Source organism: Mizuhopecten yessoensis, unplaced genomic scaffold, assembly GCF_002113885.1.
Source record: "Mizuhopecten yessoensis strain PY_sf001 unplaced genomic scaffold, ASM211388v2 scaffold9639, whole genome shotgun sequence".
In the NCBI taxonomy this organism is placed as follows: domain Eukaryota; kingdom Metazoa; phylum Mollusca; class Bivalvia; order Pectinida; family Pectinidae; genus Mizuhopecten; species Mizuhopecten yessoensis.
The window spans coordinates 329,492-350,857 of record NW_018408148.1 but is presented as its reverse complement, the minus strand read 5'-3'; the positions used below and the strand labels follow the sequence as shown (position 1 = coordinate 350,857).

The following is a 21,366-nucleotide window of genomic DNA, read 5'->3' as shown; positions in this document are numbered from 1 at the left end:
GAATGCGCCAAGATGATCCCACTTTGTGCCTACTACTCCGTGGGTTCCAATAGTCTCAACCTTTGACATTGTTTCTTTCATAGCTGTACTAGCACTTTCAAACTCCAATCCAGCATATGGGGTCTGCTTTGAACGCAGTTTTGTCCGGAGACGCTTGGAAACGACGTGTTTCAGGACCGGCTCAGGAGGCTCACTCGTTGATCTGCTCTGCTTTTTCTTGATGTCAGCCTGTACAGATGCCAAGGTGAAGTATTCTTCTGTCTTCCTTGGTTCATCCTTAACAGGTGCACGTTTCGGTTTTTCTAGTGCAGCAAGATACCTAGACCTTTCTCTGTTGAAATACTCTTCTTCAAAGTTCACTCTCTTTTGTTTTTCGACTACTTCCTGTCTGGCTTTTTCTACTGGCGGTTCACTGATGGCTCTGGAAGGTTTAGTTAGTTCAATACCTCTGCGTTTGACAACAGCTTTCACAGAGTCAACAGTGTGCATTGGTTCAGCATAACGAGTTGTATCCTCTACTTTCTTAGGTGACAGCACAGAAATGTATTCGGAGCGTGCCTGGTCAAACCATTTAGTGTCCTGTGGCGTCCTCCGTGTCCGAGATACAGAATCAACTACTATCTCTTCCACAGGAGGTTCGCTGATGGCCCGACTCTTTTTAGCCTTGGTGGCGGCTCTCACCGACTGCACAGTGTAAAAATCCTCTGACTTGCCTACAATGCAAGATTTGGAATATGAGTGAACTGAATATTTAGTATACTGGTCCTAGAACTCAGAAATGATTTATTTGACTTTACTTCATCTGTATCTGATCGCAGTCGTCTGTGCCGTGGATCAAGAGGATTGGGGTTTCATCCAACATTCTCGGAGAAAATGTAGAGGATCCACATAGGTGGTAATTCCGGACAGTTCTCGTCGAGAGAAGAGGTTGTTCGGTAGGTGCATTCCTTGACAAAGGTATACAGGGAATTTAGGAGAAAGGAGAAATCCAACATAAGGAGAGGAAAATCACATACCATCCCTTGAGTAGGTCTATTAACAGAGGTATCCACCTCCTCGTTTGCTAAACCTCTGAAGAAGGACAAAACTTGTCTTTTGGAGTCAGAATAAGACATGCATGGTTTGAAGGCGTTCCCGTGTACACACGGACAGGTTTACAATGTCTGGGATGTCCAATGAAGGAGGATTTCATCAAAGGTTCCATACACAAAGTATCCAAGGTCCGGTTTACAGATTCATCCAGACCGAGGGTAATTAGAGACAGTGTGTAGGTCATTGTACATTCTGAGAGGATATTCGCATTCCATGATCAAAATATTCGGAGGAAATTTGGTGGATTCACACGGAGAAAGACGTTTGGATGATGTTACGTATACAAACTTGAGACGCATCAGGCTCACAAGTGTTCAAATAACATACAAGGTGATAAAGGCAACAAGTCACACAGGTGGAAAATACTTTTATTTCGTTCTTCAGTAAACTTTGGATTTGGAAGTTTCAGTTTAGGCTCGATTCAATTATTACTACCGTATAGCTGGTTATCTCTGCTGGGGTGATATTTTCACTATTTCCCAGTTGATGAAGGTAATGCAAAAAACATCTGCCAAATAATATGACTATTGAATATTTACGGCCAAATTATAGGGTATGTTGTTTATTAGAATTAACACTGATAGAAACAAATGTCTCATATTATTTGGCAGATGTTGTTTTTTTCATTACTATTTTTGTGTTATATATCTTTTATTTTGATGTTTTATCTGTTCAACTGTTAAAGATTAGTAAAATGATAAAAAAAGCAAAAATAAAACTTAAGTCACAAAATATTAGAATCTGGTTAGAAGAAAATTAATAATTTTCAAAATGAAATAATCTACACAAAATATTAAAATCTGGTTAGCAGAAAATTAACAGTTTTCAAAATGAAATAATCTACAAAAAATATTATAATCTGGTTAGAAGAAAATTAACAGTTTTCAAAATGAAATAATAAACTTGATTTTGTTTTCAATTATAATGAAAAACAAACATGTGACTGAAAATCAGCACGATTATTTAAGAGAAATGCGTGTATTTTGTTGTTGACTGGTGGCACATGAAGGCAATACTAGGCACTTATTAGGCACATGCATAACATGCTGGCACAGAAGACATTTGCTTACGTATTTTTTAAGCTTGACTAGAGCAGATAAACGTAAAAGCTAGCAAATTATACTAATAGGAAATAAGCAGCAATGATTAGAATTAAAATACAAATAGATTAATTTATTATTCATAAATATGCAATATTTCCTTCAGCTTCAAGATTTTGATCAGAGCAAGTTGGAAAAACCTTACGTACCAGATGAGGAAAACAACTATTTGATACATTTTTTTAAGTTCTTCATTAGCTCACAAGATCAAAATCTACAAAACCGTATGTTAAGTAAATGTCCTTGACTAATATCAATTAGACAATTTTTGTTCATTACCCTGAACTCATTGCATGTGATCAATCAGCAAAGGTATTTTTCATCATCTAATACAAGTGCAAAGGAATAATCCTTTCTTAATTTTGATTTTATATCAAATTATCAAAAATTTTGTTCTAACATCAAGGACATTTACCGCTTTCTGTGACTAAAATGTTCGACTTACCGTACATCCTCTTGGGTGTAACAGCAGAGGTGGATTCGAGAGGTGCACTTCTTCCATAGCGGTTTTCAGCGGTGACCCGGAAGTAGTAATCATGACCTTCCATCAGACCCGGGATGTTGACAATGTTTACGTCAGACGCAAGGCGCGTCACATTGACGTAAGATTGCCTACTTCCCTCACGTTTCTCCACAATATAGCCAGTCAAGGGAGAGCCTCCATCTGATTTCGGTGCTCTCCACTCGAGGGACACACTGTCGCGTGTCACAGTCAAGGCTTTGATTGGACCAACGGGTGCTGAAGGTGGACCTGTATTGACCAATCAAAATTGTTCTGTTAATGATACTGTTGTTTAAGTCTTAACGGTAAATCAGCACAACAACATCTTAACGGCAGTGACTAATTAGCAACTAAATTACAGTGCATTTAAGCAATCATTATTTTTGGTAATATATACAACTTTCATATGTTGAAAATTCAAGTACAGTATAACTTATCAGTTATTACTAAAGTTTTTTGATTAAATACAAACCAGAAAGACAGATATTTTGAAATCTTGGTATCAGTATTTTATCATTGAAAACAAACATAATTCACTTACCAAATTTACTCTTGGGTTTAACAGCGCTGTCGGACTCGAGGGGCGGGCTGAGGCCAGCCTCATTCTCGGCCACCACTCGGAAGTAGTACTCCACGTTCTCGATGAGATTTGACACGTCCAGTGAGAGCTGGTCTGGTGGACAACGGGCCACACGTAACCATTTAGGACGACGGGCCTCACTCTTCTCTACCATGTAGGCAGAGATTCGTGATCCTCCATCCCTCTCTGGTGGTCGCCATGCCAATCGTACGTGGTCTTCAGTGATGTCAGTTACGTCCAAAGGTCCACGAGGAACAGATGGTTTTTCTGATAAAAATGAACGGAAAACATCATTTGTGATGTGAAAAAAAAAAATTAAAAAAAAATCACGCGTGTGATTTTGATTTCGTGCAATAGCTTATTTGTGTTTTATTTTTGAAACCAATTTTGGCAGTACAGGTACTGAATTTGGGATTCAGATATTGTCAGATTTGTGGATTTATTCTACAGAAAATTTTCACAGAAAAACTTTTGAGAAAATCAACAAGTATAACAGAAAGTTCCTAGGTAAAAATTACAGAAAAACAAGTTTTTAAAACTATCGTCATCCAAACACATTTGATTCAACTGTACTCTTCATTCGGAATTCCCCGTCTATTGTTCTTTCCACTCACCTATTGTCTTCTTGGGGCTGACAGCAGTGTCAAGCTCTCTTGGTTCACCCAGGCCTACGGCATTCTTGGCACGAACACGGAATCCATAGCTGTAATCGTCAATGAGGTTACGGATGGTCAATGAGTGCACATGACTCTCGACCTCTTTCACACGCTGCCATTGGCCAGATTTACCGTCCCTCTGTTCGATCAGGTAACCAGTGATCATAGCTCCACCATCGTAGCGTGGACGTTTCCAGCGAAGAGTGGCGGAATTGTGGCTCACTGTGGATACATCCAGGTTTTCTGGGGCTCCAGGTGTTTCTATAGAAAAATAAAATGTGGAATTAAATTCTGCATAAAAGTCCTGCAATCCAATTGAAGTTTACTGGAAGACACAACAGTTAACACAAATACTTTACAATTCATCTGTTTACTTCATTAGCCAACCAGACATTGATATTGGTTTCAAATTTTCAAATTTTTATAATTGGCAACTATAGTTTCATGTGAAACTTTCACTGTTTATTAACTATCAAGATTTATATAACTGGCAGTGGAACCTGAATGATATCATAACGAATAAACCCTATTTATCAGACATTAAGCCCAGGGGACCAACACAAAACTTCCAAGTAGGGCAGTGGGCTTATTACAGGACAATGATTAATTACTGACTTTTGAAGTCGGTAAATTTACGAGACAGTTGTCTACCCTTGTTTATGCTTACCTTGAGCACGCTCAGGTGTGATAGCCTTGTCCAGTACAGCAGGTTCGCTAAGTCCTTCAGAGTTCTCAGCAAAGACACGGAAGATGTAACTGCGACCTTCCAGGAGATTCTTGACAGTGTAGCCGAATGTTTTTGGTGACACGCTGTCGACTCTCACCCACTGGGCACGTCCGGGTTCACGTTTCTCCACGCAGTAACGGGTGATGGGGGCACCACCGTCACTGTCAGGGGCAGACCACTCTAGGGTGACACTGTCATCCTTCTTATGTGTGACTTCAAAGCTTTTGGGCTTTGATGGTACTTCTATAACACATTTTCATAAATATAATCAGTTAAGTACATACACTGACTTTTCTGACGACAAATGCAAATCAAAAACTTTTTTAACAATCAAGCAATGAAGAATTCAATTTTAGCTACTTAAGATTTTATATGCATAGAACTATCTACTGCCATAACCAAAACTTCAAAATCAATATTGAATCAATTTTTCTTTTTCAAAATCTTCTTTTTCATCCTAGTTGTGTCCCATACCTCTCAACTCCTACCTCATTAAACACTTTTTTCTCCATGCAATTAGCCTGAATATTAATGACTTTGACCTTTAATAAATTCAATGCAAAATGACCTTGACCATTGATATATATACATATATATATACAAACCCACAGGGCTAATATTTCTGATCTTCCATATAAATGTATACTGACCTACGGCGCTAACAGCCTTAACGGGACTCCTGAGTTCAGCAGGGGCTCCAACTCCGACCTTGTTCTCAGCGTACACACGGAAGTTATAATCATGGCCCTTGATGAGACCACTGACTGTACACTCTGTAACGTCCGCGGGTAGTTTGGTCGCACGGGACCAACCTCCCCATTGACAGTCCAGTTTGTCTACAATGTAACCAGTCAAAGGACTATTGCCATCCTCTGTTGGTGGTTGCCATGACAATGCCATAGATTCCTTTGTTACATCTGAGACTTTGAGTCCTCTTGGAGCTCCAGGAACCTCTGTGTATAAGAAAAAGGTAAAATTGATTTAAAAAAATATTATGAAATGAATTTATCACCACATTCAAAACGATTTTCAAATATAAGATCATTTGAAACATGATGTACACTTGCAAAAACTAAAGAAGAAAGTATTTACCAGCAGGACGTGATGGAGTGATAGTTTGGTCCAGCTCATTTGGTTTTCCGAGGCCAACATCATTTTCAGCACAAATGCGGAACTCATATGCCACACCCTCATCAAGTCCAGTGATGGCCTTCTGGAGGGTGCGGGCAGGAACCTCGGCAACGGTTGCCCAACTTCCAGTGCGCATGTTCAGGGCCTGGATGATGTAGCGTTTGATCGGAGATCCTCCATCGTCAGTTGGTTCTTTCCAGGTCAGAGTTACGGAGTCTTGGGTCACATGACTTGCATGGATCTTTCCAGCAGGTGGGCCTGGTTTTACTGGAGAAGGAAGACAGGGGAAAGAACTCTAAGTTAGTCACAAAAATCAGGGATTTGATTTGATTAACATTGATCATTCCTATGAATATATGTCCCATAACTGGCCCAGCTGTCAATGTAGACTGATCTGATTTGACAGGAGATGGACAAGATCTTAAGAAATGTGAGGTAAACCAATGGAAATTTTTCAAAAATTCTAAAATCAAAAACACTGTTCACATAACTGGTCCAGTTTATTGATGTAGATTGGTCTGATTTCACAGGAGATAAAAAATATCTTAAGAAATGTGTGAGATAAACCAAGCATTTTTTTTCGAAAATACTATCTCGTTATCTTACCTGCTTGTTTTCTGGGAGTGACGGCATCAGACTCGATCGGCTCACTGAGTCCTTCCTCATTTTCTGCCATCACACGGAAGAAGTACTCTGTACCTTCCCGTAGTCCAACAACTGAGATGGAGGTTGAGCGTGTCGAGTCAACCTTTGACCAATTAAATCGCCATCCCTCACGACGTTCAACAACGTAGCGTTTGATTGGCTTGCCTCCATCAGATTGTGGTGGTTTCCAAGTAAGAGTAGCTGAGTTTGTGGTCACGTTGGATATGTTCAGCGGCCCAATAGGGACAGATGGTACACCTGTTGATTACAAAATTTAATATAACTCCATGTAACAGTAACATTACTGTAAGCTAAAATTTTCCCTCTGGTTATAAAATGAAATATGCTAATGTTGAATTCACATACAATACTGATATACATTATTTTTCCAGTAAATTTCGGGGAAAGAATGATCAAACAGTACATTACATTCTCATAATGCTTTTTTCTAAAATAACAACCCGCAAAGCATCCTTGACAGCAAGGAAGAATGAGAACTTACTGCATAGACTCTTGGGTGTGAATTGTTCATCACTCTCCAAAGGCACCGAGCTTCCAATCTTATTTTCAGCCTTCACCCTGACCAAGTAACTAGTCTTTTCATCGAGACCGGCCATCTTGTAGGTGGTGTTGTTTCCACGGACGCGGTCCACAAAGGACCAGCTGGACTTCCAGCTTTCCTTCCTCTCGACAGCGTAGTGTGTGATCGGAGAGCCTCCGTCGAACAGACTGTGGTTCCAGGAAATGTTTGCGGAACCCTTCTGGATGTTGGAAATCTCCAATGGTCCTTCTGGTGCAGATGGGACAGCTGCAAAAATATAAATTCAGTATTTCATTTCCAAAAATCACCCGTAAGATATTTTGAAGACATGAAAGAAGAAAACAATATAGAATACTCATTTTAATGTATGTCCCATATGATCATATACTCAACTATACATCTTTTAACTTGGAAAAGGAAGAAGATAATGAATCATGCAGAATATGTATTTCTTCGAATTATAAAAAATATTTAAATAGATATGCAGTAAAACCTCATTATACTGCCACAATTTGTCCAGAGACATTTTGGCACTATAAAGGGGTTTGACAATAAAATGTGGTTAACACATAAAGGAAATCCTAGCAAAAAGAGAAAAAAGGACCTTGAAATATGTTGGCAGTAAGTGAGGTGGCAAAATAACGAGGGGCGTTATATCGAAGTTTTACTGTACATGTACAACAAAGCAGCATTGTTACTTTTTATGGAAAACGAGACTACAGGATGCTTGTAATGTTATCGTAAATACTCACTGATGGCCTGTTTTGGTGAGGTAGGTTTGGTAACACCCTTCTCTCCAAGTCCGACAGAATTCTCTGCAGCCACACCGAACACATATTTCTCTTTATGGTTGAGCTTGGTAGCATTGTAGTGACCTCTGTAGGGTTCAACGGTCGCCAGTTCTCTCCAGGTGTTACTGTCTTCATCCTTCATGTACACCCGGTACTGTTTGATACGTGACCCACCGTCACTGGCAGGCTGGGTCCAGTCGACGCCTATCTCACCTTCTCCCGCTTTTCCGATGTTGACGTTTGGAACACCAGGTGGTGCTGTAATGAAGTCAAAATTGAATTTTATAAAAAAAAAATCATCAACTGATAAAAACATCTTTCACTGATGTTTATGTTACAGTAAGGTTAGGTAGGAATTTCAATTTCATTTTCATGTTTTTCTAAAAATGGGGAATCAAACTCAAAAATGTGTGATCAACAGACAAAAATAATTAATTAAGACAAAAAGAAAGAAAATGGTACCGGTTCTTCTTCAGATAAATTGAAAACACTGAATTTAGAAAGGTTTATTGCAACAACCTCATAATGACAACAAAATTTGTATTATCCAAAAGATCATGAAGTATTTTGACAAAGTCTAAAATTAATACTTTTAAAGACAAGTCACTTTTTTACATACTATTTCATGAAAGGTAAAAAAAAACGTGATAAATTGAAGTAAAGAAACTGAATGCTGCTTACACAGAATCTTCTTTGGTTTGACACCGTTGGGCCCCTCGAGTGGAGGACTCTCGCCCTCCGCGTTGACGGCACGAATCCTGAAGTAGTATTCATTATCGACGACCAAGTTGGGTACGGTGAACTTATTAACCCCTGGCTCGACTTGTCCCGCCTTGCCCCACATGGAGCGACGGACCTCACGCACCTCAATGGTGTAGTGCGTGATCGGAGTTCCGCCATCTTTCTCTGACGGTCTCCATGCGAGGTCGACCGAGTTTGCGGTGATGTTAGATGTTTTGAGTGGACCTACTGGTGCTGAAGGCTTGTCTGAAAAGTTAGAAGTTAACAGATGACATAACTGTAAATTGTTGGAAAAGGCGGGGGGAAAAAGGAACCGTTGGAGATAGAAAGTTACATTTGAAGAATCTTGTCTGAAAAATTGAAAAATTTGCAATTTTAAATCAAAGAGTACTAAGGTGAATGTAATGAATTATAAATCACAAAAATATTATACTTTATTTCTATGTGTACATTACAGGGTAAAGGAGAGACTTATATACCAAACCAAAAACACAAAAGAATACGGATTACCACCCGAGACACATGTAGCAATGTGATGTATGTAATTTTTTAAGATTATTAAAGTGATATTAGATCATACAGTGAAGTGTTTAAAAACTAACAAGAATGCTGTCAATTCCTAAAAGCTTAGGTTTACAGCAGTAAAAAGGCCAATTCTCAAAAATTAGAAAAAGCATCCCTGAAGTAAAAAAAACACCAACATCCCCAAATATTTTTATACATATTGTTTAATAGCTGTGCTTACCATATGGACTCTTGACCAGTATAGGTTTCGGAGTTTCCAAGGGAAGTCCCTGGCCAACCTGGTTTACTGCGGACACCCTAAAGAAGAACTCTGACCCCTCGGTCAATTTCTTGATTAAGATGTCTGTGTTGGCAGTACTGTCGACGAACGTCCACACTGACCTCATGAGGTCGCGGCGCTCTACGACATAGCTAGTGATCGGAGATCCTCCGTCGTATTCTGGTTCATGCCATTCTAGGCTGATGGTGTCATGTGACAATGCCTTAGCAACAATCGGCTCTGTAGGGGGTCCAGGAACACCTGTACAAAATAATACAACAACCTTGAATACCATGGTTACACAAACAAATTAAACAAATATGTACAAAATGTTTACATGGACATGTACCTAAAAGGATGAGCAAATACATACTTAACCTCCAAATAATATTGGAATTCTTAGAATTAAATTATAAAGTGGTCACAGCCATATTGTCTAACACAACAAGCACCCCAGCCACTACCCTCATTATCAGGATCGATAGCTGTCAATACTTAGATCTAATGGCTGAAAACCAATCAGATATTCAGAGAAGCTTCATCTTAAAAGGCTAGAAACATATGGACTGAAATGCATTGAAGTTTTCACTATTTCAGCAGATATCCAAACTTTGCACTACAGGATGGTAACAAAGTGTCTAGCACCACTGCTGTCTCAACTTACGGAGTTCCTTGGTTGGAGTGATGCGGTCCGACTCCAAATACTTGCCAGCTCCGACACGGTTGATAGCACAGACACGGAACTTGTACGTCTTGCCTGTGGTGAGGCGTTTGACCTGTAGAGTTGTTTTTCTGGCCTCTGTGGTGTCCACTTCTGACCAGGACTTGTCCATTGACCAGCTCTCCACCTTGTAAGATGTGACTTGGGCGCCACCATCACTCTTCGGCGCCAGCCATGACAAGGTCACGCTCGTCTCGTCAAGGTCACTGTGGCGGAGGGGACCCTTAGGCTCGTCCGGCACAGCTGTAAATCGGTACATAAAAACACTTAAATTCTCAAACTAAACAGCATAAGATATAAAATGACAAAACCAAACTTGGAAATTCTATTGAAGATTACTACATAAAAATCTTCATAGCAAACTATTAATACTAACTCAGGTATCTGTATTACATTATATTGAAAAACAGATTTCAAATTATCCTGGAGTTTAGTATAGACCTATGTAAACGACACTGTTTTTTCTGCCTAAATTTTACAACAGCCTGATTCTTCAAGAATTTGGGGGATTTTTTTTTTTTATATAAAAATTGGGAAGATATTTCTCATTTTTATTTCAATTTTGGGAAAATATTGCACTTTTTTGCTATGGGAAGCAGCCTGTTTTTAAACAATAAAACTAGGCACAAATTTTAACACAACACTTACTGGCTTCTGGCGAGAGAACAATTGGCTGAGTGGTCTCCACAAAAGGACCTTGACCTTCGTCATTTGAAGCAGACACACGGAAGAAGTATTCAACATTCATATGGAGATTTAGGATGCTACAGGAAGTAGATTTCTCCGAGCACTCCTTGACCCATGATCCGTATTTCTTCTCACGGCGTTCCACCTGATAGCTTTTGATGGGCAGTCCACCGTTGTCATTAGGTTCGAGCCAAGAAAGTTTGACCGATGACGATTTCATGTCAGTCACATCCAGATTTCTTGGAGCAGACGGTGGTTCTAATAATAATTAAAAAAAAATGCTTAATTAGACAGGGACAAATTTCGGAAACTTGATAGGTACAAAATGACCCTGAAATAGGTGGTATTTTAAATAACAAAGGGTCATATGTCTATAAGCAAAAGGAAATTACTTAATTATGGTCGCTTAATAAAGATAAATGTTTAAAAAAAACTTTTATGCACTTACTGTACTGGCTCTTTGGTTTGATGGAGGAGTCACCCTCGAGTGGTTTGGAGTTACCGGCCTTGTTGACAGCTGTGATCTGGACGTGGTATTCTTTTCCCTCGCGCAGGGTGGTGAGGGTGTGAGTGAGCATGTCACTCTCCACCTCGGCCACGCGCGTCCAGGACATTCTCCAGCCTTCCCGCATTTCCACTATGTATCCAGTGATGGGGGAGCCACCGTCAGATTTACTTGGTTGCCAGGCGATATTGGCGGATGATTTTGTAACATCACTTACTACGATCGGGCCGACAGGTGGTGAAGGTGGACCTGAAATTAGGGGAAAATAGTTCCCAGATAACCAATATATCATTCAACCATGTGACAACAACTGTGAAATAAATATATAAATAAAAAGAGACGCATTAATGATATCCTTCCATTTCAGCCCCATTTAATCTGTAATGTTACTCACCAATCGGTTTGGCGATGGTTGTTCCTTTAGTTGTGGCAGCCTTCTCACTCACTCCAACATCATTTTCTGCCTCGACAGCGAAGAAGTAGGTCTCCTCCACCGTCAGGTTGTTGATGGTTGTGATGGTAGAGAAGCGATCCACAGACGTAAGCTTCCTCCAGCTAGTGGACTTTTCTGTTTTCTGGTAGACGTGGTAACGAGTGATGCGTGACCCTCCGTCACTGACTGGTGCACTCCACTCAAGCGTGGCTGATGATTTTACAGTGTCTGTTACTCTCACATTCTCGGGGCAGGATGGAACATCTGCAAGAAAAATCAGCAAAAGATTAGTTACAAGGACATACTCTCATTGAAAATATCCCACAGCAATGAACCTTCCAGCACAAGCATTACATTACAAAGGCTCCATTAATAATGCTTTCCAGGAAAAAGAGAGAAAATCCAAAATTTCTCTAAAATCTGCATGTAATATTATTCACTCTTAGCAATATCCATAACTGTTTCACAGGAAACCGAAAATTATTTAAATGAGTATCTTGTCAGATTTAGTTTTCCACCTAAATATTTCAATGTTGTAATTATTATCTACAAACATCATATAACTTACTGAGTTTCTTTGACGGCTTAGCAGTTTCTGTAGAGGTCAAAGGTGGGCCTTGACCTACAGAGTTGACTGCGCTAACCCTGAATGCATACTCGTATCCGACCTGCAGGCCGCTGACTATGTGATGGCGTACGTCCTGTTTGACCTCAGCAGACTTTGTCCAGTAGGTACGCTTGACATCGCGATACTCCACAACGTAGGCAGTCAAAGGCTTGCCTCCATCACTGGTTGGTGGTTGCCAAGAAACTTCGGCTGAAGATTCGTTTACACTTCCGATCTTCATTGGACCCTCAGGCGCAGAGGGCAGACCTACGAATAGGGTTCAGACAGATATTTAGCACTTGGAAGTTATTAACGTTAAGCATGTAACTATATGTATTTTACGGGACCACACCAATGAATCACTGATAATTAAACATTCAAGTGACTTTGACTTACCGTATGGGCTCTTGATAAGAATTGGTTCATCCAGAGTGAGAGGTTCACTGACTCCATATTTGTTTTCTGCGAAAACGCGGAACAGATACTCCGAGTTAAGAGAAAGGTTCTGGGCGCAGTATGTCGTGATGTTTGGATTGGTCTTGTCAATGCTCTTCCACATGACACGAGACTTTTCCTTCATCTCGATGACGTAATTCTTGAGTGGTGATCCTCCGTCATTGAGGGGTGGGCGCCATTCGATGGTGGCAGAGTTCAATGAGATGTCGTACACAGCCATTGGGCCCTCAGGTTTGGATGGTGGACCTGCAGTTGGACATCATTAATTAGAAATTCAAGTTCATCATTTTTACAGAAAATCAAACTGGTTTAGATTGACACCAAATTTGAGCTTAATAAGTGTCAGGTGGCATAACACCTTCATATGTTTTGGACATTTCAAGTTACATCTTACCGGCAAGGCGGCGGGTGTGAAGTAGTCTGATAGTTTTAATTTACATCAATATGAGTTAAATCAGTGTCTGTTGGCATACAATCTAAAAACGTTTTTCAGACATTTCAAGCTATTTCTTACCAGATGGTTGGCGGGGCGTGAAGTAGTCCGAGTCGAGCGGCTTGCTGGCTCCGACCTTGTTTACAGCCATTACTCTAAACATATACTGCTGACCATCCTTGAGGTTTTTCACGCGGTAATCCTTGCTATATTTGTCTGAGATGTCCACATCTGTCCATGTAATACCGTCCTCTGACATCTGGATTTGATAAGAAGTGATCGGACTTCCTCCGTCATCCTTAGGTGGATTCCAGTTCAAGGTCACAGAATCTATTTTCTCATCTGAGAATCGGATTGGTCCTACAGGGGCTGCTGGTGAGCCTACATTTTGAAAAATTGAAGAAATTTCAATAAGTTCTTGATTTATATCAATCTGAATATCATAAAATTGCAAAAATAAATGCCAGAGCCCTTTTTTTGCATAAGAGTTTGAATATATTTATATGTTACATATTTCGTGATATTAAACCATTTTAAACAAATAATATCTGTCAAAATAAAAAATAAATCTTAATAGTTTAAAACTAGATGCAAGCATACACATAGTAAAAGTTAGTATGACTCACAACAAATATTAAAGAAATAATTTCAAATAAATCGTAAAAATTATGATGTTGTTAATGACGACAAATTAGAAGCTATAACATGTTGCATTATTAATATAGTAAGAATCTTGGCACTGCCTCGTTGTGTTTCGGACCTGCAGGTTTAAACGGAATAACTGCTTCAGTCGATTCCAGCGGTTCACTAAGCCCCTCGTCATTGATGGCGTAGATACGGAAGAGGTACTCATTGCCCTCAAGGAGATTCTGTACACAGTAGGTGGAGATGTGTGGGCGCACCTCGTCCACATATACCCACACTGTGCGACGTTTGTCCCGACGCTCCAACTTATACCCGCTGAGCGTGAGACCACCCAGATCCCTGGGCGGCGACCAGTTCAGCACAACTGACGTCTGTGTGATTTCCGATACAACCAGATCTCTTGGTGGGGAAGGCTTGGCTGGAAATTTGAAAGCGCTGGCTTGTTAGTATAGTAATTATATCGAAAGCAGCTGTTATTTTTTTCATATAAATTTGAAATAGTACAGCTGCACTCTGCTGTATAGCCCTCAAAGGTGATTTTAGTTATTAATGTCAGTAGCTAGCAATAACACTATCAGATATCAGATCACTGGCAATGATGTTTATTACTTTACAATCAATAAACCGATCAATAAACAGGTTGGTTTCAATTGTATTTTCAGCGGCCAATTTAAAATCGTACAGTGATCTGATATGCATATGAGTACGTAAGCTTCTTAGATAATAATTTTTTGCTCTGAATTCTTAATTTTCAAAAGAATAATATTAACTTTGTTTATTAATATAAATAATATGTCCCCATTCACTTTCATTACCAATATTTCTTTAAAAATGTGTTCTTGATAAATAGCAACAACAGCTAGGAGTGATTGGAAAAACAAAATGGCTGCAAAGTGGCCATCTTGGATTTCGTCCAGGAATATTTATCCAAGAAGCATTAACCCTTATCCCGCCATTCACTCATGTGTATATATACACACCACTGCTGTGTATACAATTTGTGGGATACCTCCCACTGCCAAATAAACAACAGCTATATTAATCAAAATTAATTATCTGATTAAACCAACAATAACTTTTTATCTAATTAGAATCCAAGAAAATATATATAAAGTGTTTTGTTCAGGAAGACTTCTTCTTTTCATATCAAATATAATTTTGGAAATCTCGCTTACATTTCCCGAACTACAGGTTAGAAAAGCTGAGTTTTGTGTGTATTTTGTATGTTAGAAAGATGATTTACATCTAATAAACAGTTTATTTATTACCATCATCTGAAAAACAATTCCAAGTTTCATAATCAAAAGTGCTTAGTATTCTGTGGTAAGAGTCTTCCGTATATTGACGTTAAAAAGAAGAGAGAGAAAAATGAATAGGGTCGCCGTCACCTGGAATATCTTTGTTCAAACCGGGCCGTCCCGTGAATGGGGCATTTATGGAGGTACGCTGTGTTGTCGTCGTCTTCAGGAATGTCCACGTCTTTATATGATTGATCAAAGTCAATATCTAGTACGATTTCTGCGTCACGTAGTAAATCTTCAGGTCCGAATCCCTAAAAGTCATTGTCAAATATATCGCTGATAATCTACAGTCGTTTGATTCGTCTTCTGTCAGTTTGTCGTCCGCCATTTTTCCGCGCTGTAAACAAAACGAATCTATGCTCTCGCGGTGATGGTGGCTTAGTTTATAAATAAACTGTGGGTATCACGTAGTCAGCCAATGAAATTAAGGTATAAACGAATACGTCATCATTTCTAAGTAAAGCTAGCAGTGATTTTCTCACCGCAGTGCCGTACTTAAAACGGCAATCCCGGAATCGACATATGCCGCGATCGGCAGTGGAAGGCGATGTTTTGCGGAACGACATATGCCGCGCTTGGCAGTGGGAGGGTTTATAAAAACGACATATGCTGCACTTGGCGGGATAAGGGTTAAGACCTAAACTGTAGCTAGCATGTCGATGCATAAGTCAATTAAATAAACAATAGTTACTAAAAATATAAACAATAAACATGCATATATTACCATAATGAAATCAAACAGAACTCAGAAAAGTTGAATAAAAAAACAAAAATCTTAACTTTATAAAAAAAAAATCAGAGTACATCAATTCCGTCTTTGCGTATTGCAGAGTTATCTTCTCTTGGGAGCAGGTATTGATTGTTACGTCATTGGTTTGTGTGAGAAAATTACGTCGTTTTCTCAAAAATTGATGACGTTACTCTCACAAACAAGGGACGTAACAATCAATCCCTGCTCCAAAGAGAAGATAACTCTGCAATACACAAAGACGGAATAAGAAAATGAATAATCAAAGTAAATGAAGACAATGTGTACATGTTATCTAATTGATTTCAGATGCTAAATTAGTTATTAGTAATGACTGATGTCACTAGAATAGTAATACATATGTACTAGCCAATCCTGTACTACATCTATTACAGATTTGTAAAATGGGTTTTTCGAAAACACAATGTCTCTAACTGAAATTTGTAACACTTGTAAAAATATATATATATGAAAATCTTGTTCAAATTCAAATGTGTTATAAAAATATTTAACAACAGATTTTTGTATCAACCCATTTCACAGCCAACTATATACTGAACAGCAAACAGGGGATATATCCACATACCAAACTGACTCTTTGGTACAACACTGGCTGATGTTTCCAGCCAATCTGAGCGTCCGATGGCATTTTCTGCGCAGACCTGGAACATGTATTCCTGGTTTTCTTTCAGATGTTCCACGACAAGTACGTGTTCCCGGGGTCCGACCTTTCCACATGGAGACCATGTGGATTTCCAGCTCTCCCGCTTTTCCACGATGTAGCGAGTAATTGGAGAGCCTCCATCGTCAGGGGAGGTGTTCCAAGTCAAGGTGGCTTGGTTTTTACGAATGTCTGTTGCCTCCAATGGAGCACCAGGTGGCGCCGGTCTCTCTGCAGGAGATAAAGACAACATACCATTAGTCACTTTGATTCGTTGAGCAAGTCTTTGAATACAGGTAAACATTTTCATGTTGATTCTTCCGAAAGATCGTACAAACAATTAATAACAATTTTTGTTACATATTATCAAATTAGTCTCAAACTAAAACTGAAAATTAAATTAAAATAAGTTAAATCGTAAAAGTAACAGTAATAATAAATTTAATACAATACACCAATAACATAACATTCATATTAAATCTTTGGTGCTACATGTGTCAGTAAATAATGATCATTGATTTGTTAAGTCATATTAAAGCACAAATCACAGAAGTAACCATGTTTTGACCCGCCTCCTGCCGTTTTCTTCAAACTCATGCTCTACATAGACGAAAAACACTTACACTATACTATCTACATTACATTGATACGTTTACTTAGTTAAAAGGATATAAATTCCTGGGAATAGCATCATTGGAATAATGGTGGAATATATTATTCTTTAACCCTTTCACCATTGTAAACCATAATGGATTCATCCAGATCAATGCATGATAGAGTCTACTAAAGTTACATAGGGGTGAAAGGGTTAAATCTTCCAAATGCCATGTTCTCACCTTTAGGCTTGGCTCCTTTAACCGATTTGTCGGCCTTGCTGACGTCACCGACACCAGCCTCATTCTCAGCAGCGACAGCGAAGTAGTATTCTGTACTGTCCCGTAGTCCACTGATGGTGTTGGTATTCTCATAGGCGTCAACCTTGGCTACCTTTGTCCAATCAGATGGGGATCCTTCGGCCTTCATCACATGATAATGAGTGACCTTTGAACCTCCATCTGAGGATGGTGCGCCCCAGGTGATGGTCGCGAATGTGTCGCCTGACTTAGACAGGCGAACAAACAATGGAGGCCCGGGAGGTGCTGTAAAAAACATTGTATCATTATAACACTTTCTTTTTCATATCTACAGATGATAATGGAATACAAAATAAAACGGCAATGTACATCTGCCCATGTGTTTTACACCAAACATATATATGCTGAGTGCTTAAGAGTGACATCATTGTCACATGACTTGAACTATAGCCTGTATCATAAAAAGCTGGCAAATTCATTTGAATTTTGTAAAATGATTTGTTTCTGCATTAAAAATTAAAAAAAAATTGTATTCAGAATTGTTTCTCTATTGTTTGATACATTACTAGAAAGACATGATTTCATATTAATTGTTTTCAAGTATTTTGTGCAAATGTTCGAGGAGCAGAACTTACAGATCTTCTTCTTTGGTTTGATTGGCTGTATGGCCGTGAGAGGTGCACTTTGACCTTCAGCGTTGACAGCGGTAACCCTGAAGAGGTACTCATTGCCAGGCGTAAGTCCAGTTGCTGTGAAGTCTGTTGTCGGAGGTTTAGTTGTGCCGACCTTGGTCCATGCACTGCGACGTATGTCGCGCATCTCCACAATGTACTCTGTGATTGGTGAACCTCCGTCCTCTCTCGGTGGTTTCCATGACAAGTCACATGAGTTGTCAGTGACGTTTGTAACATTGAGAGGTCCAAGAGGAGATTCTGGTTTGTCTGAAATTATTTTTTTAAATTTAAATTCCTATTCGTAATTTAAAAAAAATATAATATGCACGGCTTACCAAAGTCTTTATAAAAACTATTTTTGTTTGTTCCCCATAAAATTGTTACAACAGAAATCTTGGAGGTCATACTGTAAGTTTGGAAATGTTCCCATTTTTCTTTGTGTTGAGTAACTTAGTACGAAAACATCAACATGTGAATATCTATATACAGATTATATAGGTATAGATACATAAAATATCTGTTAGCAGATTATATAGGTATAGATACATAGAATATCTATTTGCAGATTATATAGGTATAGATACATAGAATATCTATTAGCAGATTATATAGGTATAGATACATAGAATATCTAAATTTTTAGTTGCCAACGCTAAAACTTCTACACCATGATCAGTTTGAAGAGTCACGTACATTGCGAACATTTCCATACACAAGATTATATCCAGTTTTACAGTAGCTTTATATAAATCTTCCCCACTGTACGCTGTGATTGTTATGTAATGCACAATTTAGGTTTCACCCATATTGAAAATCTGTCACAAGACTTTCTAAATTGCAGCTTATTCCCTAAATGAGAAATTGCAACATATTGAGAAACTGGTCATGACAACTAGACCCCTAACTAACCCCTAGTTGTGACCTTTACACCCTACTTACTATATGGGCTCTTAGCCATGTAGGTCTGGTCAGATTCTAAAGCTGGGCCCTTGCCGACTTTGTTGACCGCAGTGATGCGGAATCCGTACTCTGTGCCTTCAATAAGTTTGTCAGCAACACAGGAGAGTTCGTCTGCGGGAACCTGGGCAACCTGTGTCCAGGTGCTGCGACGAGCGTCACGTTTCTCAACGATGTATCCTGTGATTGGCGCTCCGCCATCACTAATCGGTGGGTTCCAAGAGATAGCCAAAGATGTCCTGTCAGGATTGGTCACTTGCATAGCGCGAGGTTTACCTGGCACACCTAGAGGTAAAAATACGTAGCTCCATCAGAACAAACATAGATTAGTTAGTTAGTACTTAGGTAGACTCTTAGTCAAACCCACAATGTCCCTTTCTGCAAAAAAACATTAGCAAATCTACGATCATCTAGAAGTCAAAGACAGTTCACAACACTGAGATTTATGCTGCTACACATGAAAATTGTGAACAAATCTTTTTCTAATTCTTTTTTACAATCTAACTTATTTAGACTCCAAACTCTAAGAGATCACTGCTGTGTATGGGCTGTTGTTTCATTATCACGCATATTTAACATAATATATCTTTTCATGATAATTGTAAAACACTGATTCTTTAACAGAACTTACTCGCTGGTGTTTCAATAGTTGTGGCATCAGATTCCAATGGAGCTCCAGGCCCCACGCTGTTGACAGCGAACACACGGAAGAAATATTTCTTGCCGGTCAGGAGACCCTGTGGTCGTAGATTTGTCGTGTACTTATCGGTCTTGCCAAGCTTGGTCCATTCCTCACCGTCAGTGCTAGCCTCCACGATGTATTCAAGGATAGGCGAGCCGCCATCTTTATCAACTGGGCGCCATGTGAGGTACGCAGATGATACGTCCACATCACGGACTTCCAAGGGCCCTTTGGGGGCACTTGGTACGTCTGCGGGACGTTTGGGTATGGCTGGCTCATGACTCTCCAAGGCTGGACCAACTCCTTCTTCATTCTCAGCAGAAACACGGAATAGATATTCCTTGTTCTCGGTCAAGTTCTGTACACAGTATGTAAGAATGCTTGGCTCGGTGCGTCCGACCTTGGTCCAGGTCATACGTTTAGTTTCGCGCTGTTCCACGATATATCCAGACAGGGGTCTTCCGCCGTCAGACAGCGGGGGGCGCCAGGTGATGGTTACTGACGTCGCTATGATGTCAGAGTATTTCATTGGTCCTTCGGGTGCGTCAGGAACAGCTGAAGTCAAACCGAATCATGATAATTGTGACGCTGTATATATGAGTTTTCTGTAATTTTGTTTAATGTATCAAATTTAATGTATCAAAATCGTTATATATAGATTCTTTGTAAGTGTATAAGATATCACAGAAGAGTATGTTAAAGTCTACTAATACATAACATGAAACACTACTGGGTAATTTATTTTGTAGTTTTGTATTAACAAACTTATTCACAAAAAGATACATTCAAACTTTGAATCATTCACAGATATATGTTATACTATAAAACTCTTGTCATACTGCCACAAAATAGCAAAAGAGATATTTAAAGAACCCATGTAAAAATAAAGAAAGATAAGGGGTAATATGTTGGTAGTAAATGAGAAGGCATTGTATTAAGTGATTTTTCTGCACTTAAATGGTTCTCAACAACTAAGAGAAGTAAACAAAGATATATTTTTTTACGTTTACTGAAAAATCCTGTATTTAGTAAAATCCTGTCTTTCTGGACTTTGATCAAATCACTGTGACTTACTGAATTGACTCTTTGGTGTGACTCTATCCGACTCGAGTGGTTCAGATTTGCCGACAGCATTTTCAGCTATAACTCGGAATATGTACTCCTTCTGTTCTTGCAGATTTTGTACGCAGTATGTGAAGATGTCAGCGTCCGTTTTGCCAACTTCTGCCCAGCGGAACATGCTGGCTTCACGCATCTCCACGATGTAGTTTGTGATTGGTGACCCTCCATCACTGTTGCTAGGCAACCAGGAGAGGGTAACCTCCTTCTTCTTAATGTTACTGAATATGATTGGTCCAACAGGTGATGATGGTCTCTCTGTAAAATAATGAAATTGAATTTTAATTCATAATGAAACCCTGATATAATGTTTTTTATGAACAGAACTGACTTAAGGACAATCTGGCATTTCTTTGTTTATATTTGGTAGATAGCCAACAAAACCGACTCTCCCTATATTCACAATTTAGATGTTTTCTCCCCAGAAAAGAAACGAGTAATGAAAAGCTACAATTTTTTACACCCATAAGTTGAATATTTACCATATCAAAACATTTTTGTTTTTAATTTTTGGATTTTTCTTTTCATCAGTTTATATTTGTATTATAGTGAGCTCTAATACAAGTTATGAGAAATGATGATGTTTTCATTCA

General features: G+C 39.1%; 1 protein-coding gene across 1 annotated transcript in view; it reads right to left on the bottom strand.

Moving 5' to 3' along the window:
• Positions 1-21,366, bottom strand: part of LOC110458512 (titin-like) — a 483,136-nt gene that overhangs the window by 177,942 nt on the left and 283,828 nt on the right. Inside the window, exons 197-221 of the mRNA XM_021510245.1 lie at positions 20,729-21,031; positions 19,604-20,209; positions 18,955-19,257; positions 17,977-18,282; positions 17,324-17,626; positions 16,413-16,718; positions 13,893-14,195; positions 13,214-13,513; positions 12,640-12,945; positions 12,205-12,510; positions 11,598-11,900; positions 11,147-11,452; positions 10,660-10,956; positions 9,955-10,254; positions 9,252-9,551; positions 8,447-8,752; positions 7,727-8,023; positions 6,936-7,241; positions 6,395-6,691; positions 5,750-6,055; positions 5,308-5,610; positions 4,598-4,900; positions 3,889-4,191; positions 3,236-3,541; positions 2,638-2,943 (exon numbers count right to left, since the gene is read on the bottom strand). Of these exons, the coding sequence (XP_021365920.1) occupies positions 2,638-2,943; positions 3,236-3,541; positions 3,889-4,191; positions 4,598-4,900; positions 5,308-5,610; positions 5,750-6,055; positions 6,395-6,691; positions 6,936-7,241; positions 7,727-8,023; positions 8,447-8,752; positions 9,252-9,551; positions 9,955-10,254; positions 10,660-10,956; positions 11,147-11,452; positions 11,598-11,900; positions 12,205-12,510; positions 12,640-12,945; positions 13,214-13,513; positions 13,893-14,195; positions 16,413-16,718; positions 17,324-17,626; positions 17,977-18,282; positions 18,955-19,257; positions 19,604-20,209; positions 20,729-21,031 (7,881 nt within the window). The remainder of the gene's footprint in view (positions 1-2,637; positions 2,944-3,235; positions 3,542-3,888; positions 4,192-4,597; positions 4,901-5,307; positions 5,611-5,749; positions 6,056-6,394; positions 6,692-6,935; positions 7,242-7,726; positions 8,024-8,446; positions 8,753-9,251; positions 9,552-9,954; positions 10,255-10,659; positions 10,957-11,146; positions 11,453-11,597; positions 11,901-12,204; positions 12,511-12,639; positions 12,946-13,213; positions 13,514-13,892; positions 14,196-16,412; positions 16,719-17,323; positions 17,627-17,976; positions 18,283-18,954; positions 19,258-19,603; positions 20,210-20,728; positions 21,032-21,366) is intronic.